Here is a 3,107-nt window from a genome sequence, read left to right on the forward strand (position 1 = left end):
GATATATATTTGAAAATTAAATAACACTAATATAATTTATAATAGCGTTATATTAACAATTATTATTATTATTAATTGTTAACAAAAAAAATGCATATAGAAATTAAATACGTACATACATAAACATAAATATATTTAAATATAATATTGAAATTTAGCGTTTACTTACAAACAAAGTATGCATAAAACTTATACGCGAACCTTAATAACGATAGAACAAACAAACACTTTAACTTTTAATCGTAATCCCACATCCACAATGATTCATTAAAAATCAATGAATAATTATAATATATACATACATATATACATATATATATATATATATACACCCGAGAATATATTGATTAGAACATTTAGCCGTACTTATTCGTTACGCGTCTTCGAATGTACTGTATATATCATACTAAGAATTTTCTTCTTCTTTTTCTATAATAATAATAATAATAAACATACATGGGGTACATATATATATATATATATATTATTTACTTCGGTGTTACTCACTTAAACGTATCCTTTTTCTTCTTATTCTTATTCTTATTCGTGTTATCTATTCTTACAACCATGTTTCGTAAACGTCCTTGGTATATATCATCTTATATATATATATATACTTTCATAGAAAAAAAAAATAACTTGAAATAAAAATAAAAATGAATTTATCAATATATAATAGTAATTATTTTATTTGATCATTAACAAATTTGTTAAAATATCATATATATATTAAAATAGATAAGTATTGAATATTAATTGCATATATGAATGGTACATATATACATATATACACGTGCATAATATAAATGCACACATACATACGTAAACCGTTACACGAAATTGGAAACGGTAGTCAGTATAGTACGTACTCTTTTACCTGAGATAAGTCGATTTGCTAATTTAACGGGAAATCGAAATTAGTTTCGGTCTCGGGTGATTCGTGATAGAAAAAGACAGAGAAGAAAAGAAAAGAAACCCCCCCCCCACCCAACCCCATGAGAGAGAAAGAGAAAGAGAGTAAAAAGAATGAAATACTTTTTCTCTTCATGGTTAGAAGACACGTAGAGTAGTAACTTCGAAAGAAAAATAACAACAACGCATAACACATCGCAAGAGTAATAGTAGTAGTATGTATATACTTCATCCTTTTTTTTTTCTCTTTAAATACATTCGAAAACAAGTATAAAAATATATATATATATATTATCTACTTTTCTACGTACACACGTAAACGTAACACACAAAACCATACATACACAAATACATAAATAAATTCCATCATATAATCGCAAAAATTTCTCTTTTTAAAAAGAGGAAGAGAAGACAATTTGAAAGATGATTGATCGACACGTCTCCCCCATACATAAAACCATACATACACACAACCATCCATACCTACATATACCTATATATATACTAATTTTTACCTTTCTTTATTTTTTGTTTATTAACACAGAAGCAGAATAAGGAAGAATATTAGTATTAGTGGTGATGATGATGCCACCACCACCACCAGCACCGGATCATCGGTGTCGTTAGCACCGGGGCTTAAAAAATGGCCTCGATCCTGGGAGACGGAACGGGCCCTGGGGGTCCCTCAGGCCCCTCGAGATGCCTACTACTTTTACAAAGGTCTCTGGCCATACAGCTGACCAGAGGTCCGCCTCCTCAAGTTCTCAATGCCGGACAACGAGAAAGTCCGAAGGAACATCCAGCCGACGAGATGTGGATGTACGATAAAGGTTATAATTTGTTTCAGGTGAGTACCATACAACTCTGTATTATCCTACCTGTATATACGTTTACATGTGTGTATATATATATGTATGTGTGAATGTTTATTCCCTACCCCTCCCTACTACACCCCACTCTACACCCAACTTTATTTCATCTCCTCTCCTTTTTCTTTTTTTATTTTTTTTTGTATTTTTTATTTCCCTTTCAAACTCGTTTTCGACGAATGAAAGACCCTTTTGCTGCCTACCTGCCCAAGAAAATACTACTAGCATCGTTATTCGATTTTAAAAATATATATATGTATATGTATTTAAGTTAGAAAATAAAAGTAAGAACGCGTGAGTGATTGGACTTGACCGTAAAGTGATTTTCTTAAACGAAAGTAATCTAGGAATTAAGTTGAAATTTAAATAAATTCTATCTGTGTGTGTGTGTGCATCTACGTTTACATGTTTTTTTATATAGATATATGTATGCAGGTACTCATAATGACCTAGTATTTTTTGATTTAACATTTAAAGCAGTCGAATTAATTTGTAAAACAAATTACTGAGTGAAAAAATGTAGGAAAAAGTTTGTATTAATTATTTCTCATTAAAAAGTAATTATTATGATATATATATATATATATTTGATTTTTATGATTTAAACTTAAATCATTTGATTTTTTCACGATAATAATAATAAGTACAAAGTGTGTCACAGTAAGTTTAGTGTTAATAGTTAAAAGTCAAAAAGGGAAACATCGATTTTACTTTTGAAAAATAGAAAAAAAAGCAAAAAAAAATGCTATTAAATTGAACGCGCGAAAAAGCTTTGATGAAGGTACAAAAGGTTCTCTCTTGTGCTTTTTAAAAGCAACCCTAACTACTAACCCCTAGAATGGTAAAGTAAGTACGTACTCAAGAGAAAAGTCAACCTCTTACTACTCTTACTTTTCTTCACTACTTCTCTCTCTCTCTCTCTCTCTCTCTCTTACTCTACGAATAAGGGTGTCGATGAATCGTGTCCCTTATACGCGACAATGCCAACCACTTGTTATTTTTTTTTTTCTTTTTCTCTTTTTAAAAGACTTCCGCTTATAATGTTCTTTCAACTAGAACATATTTCTTTTTTTATTGACTTTATATGGACGATAAGTGTAATGTAAGAACAATTTTTCAATATATTATATAAATACATGTATAAAAGTGTGTGTTTCTAATTTAAAAAAAAAATATATATATATAGATAACATTTACAAAAAAATAATTACAAATTTGGATATTTAATTTTATTGATCGATCCAATATTTAAATTTCTATAATAATTAGAAAATAATCTTGTTCGTATTAAAAATTATATAATATATATATTTTTAATTGAAAAAT

At 28.5% G+C, this 3,107-nt stretch overlaps 1 protein-coding gene across 1 annotated transcript in view; it reads left to right on the forward strand.

Moving 5' to 3' along the window:
* Nucleotides 1-3,107, forward strand: part of LOC106788267 (storkhead-box protein 1-like) — a gene marked incomplete at its 3' end in the record, with an annotated part of 48,200 nt that overhangs the window by 37,783 nt on the left and 7,310 nt on the right. Inside the window, exon 2 of the mRNA XM_014751397.1 lies at nt 1,457-1,759. Within this exon, the coding sequence (XP_014606883.1) occupies nt 1,556-1,759 (204 nt within the window). The remainder of the gene's footprint in view (nt 1-1,456; nt 1,760-3,107) is intronic.

Source organism: Polistes canadensis, unplaced genomic scaffold, assembly GCF_001313835.1.
Source record: "Polistes canadensis isolate GaletaPanama2010 unplaced genomic scaffold, ASM131383v1 scaffold_131, whole genome shotgun sequence".
In the NCBI taxonomy this organism is placed as follows: domain Eukaryota; kingdom Metazoa; phylum Arthropoda; class Insecta; order Hymenoptera; family Vespidae; genus Polistes; species Polistes canadensis.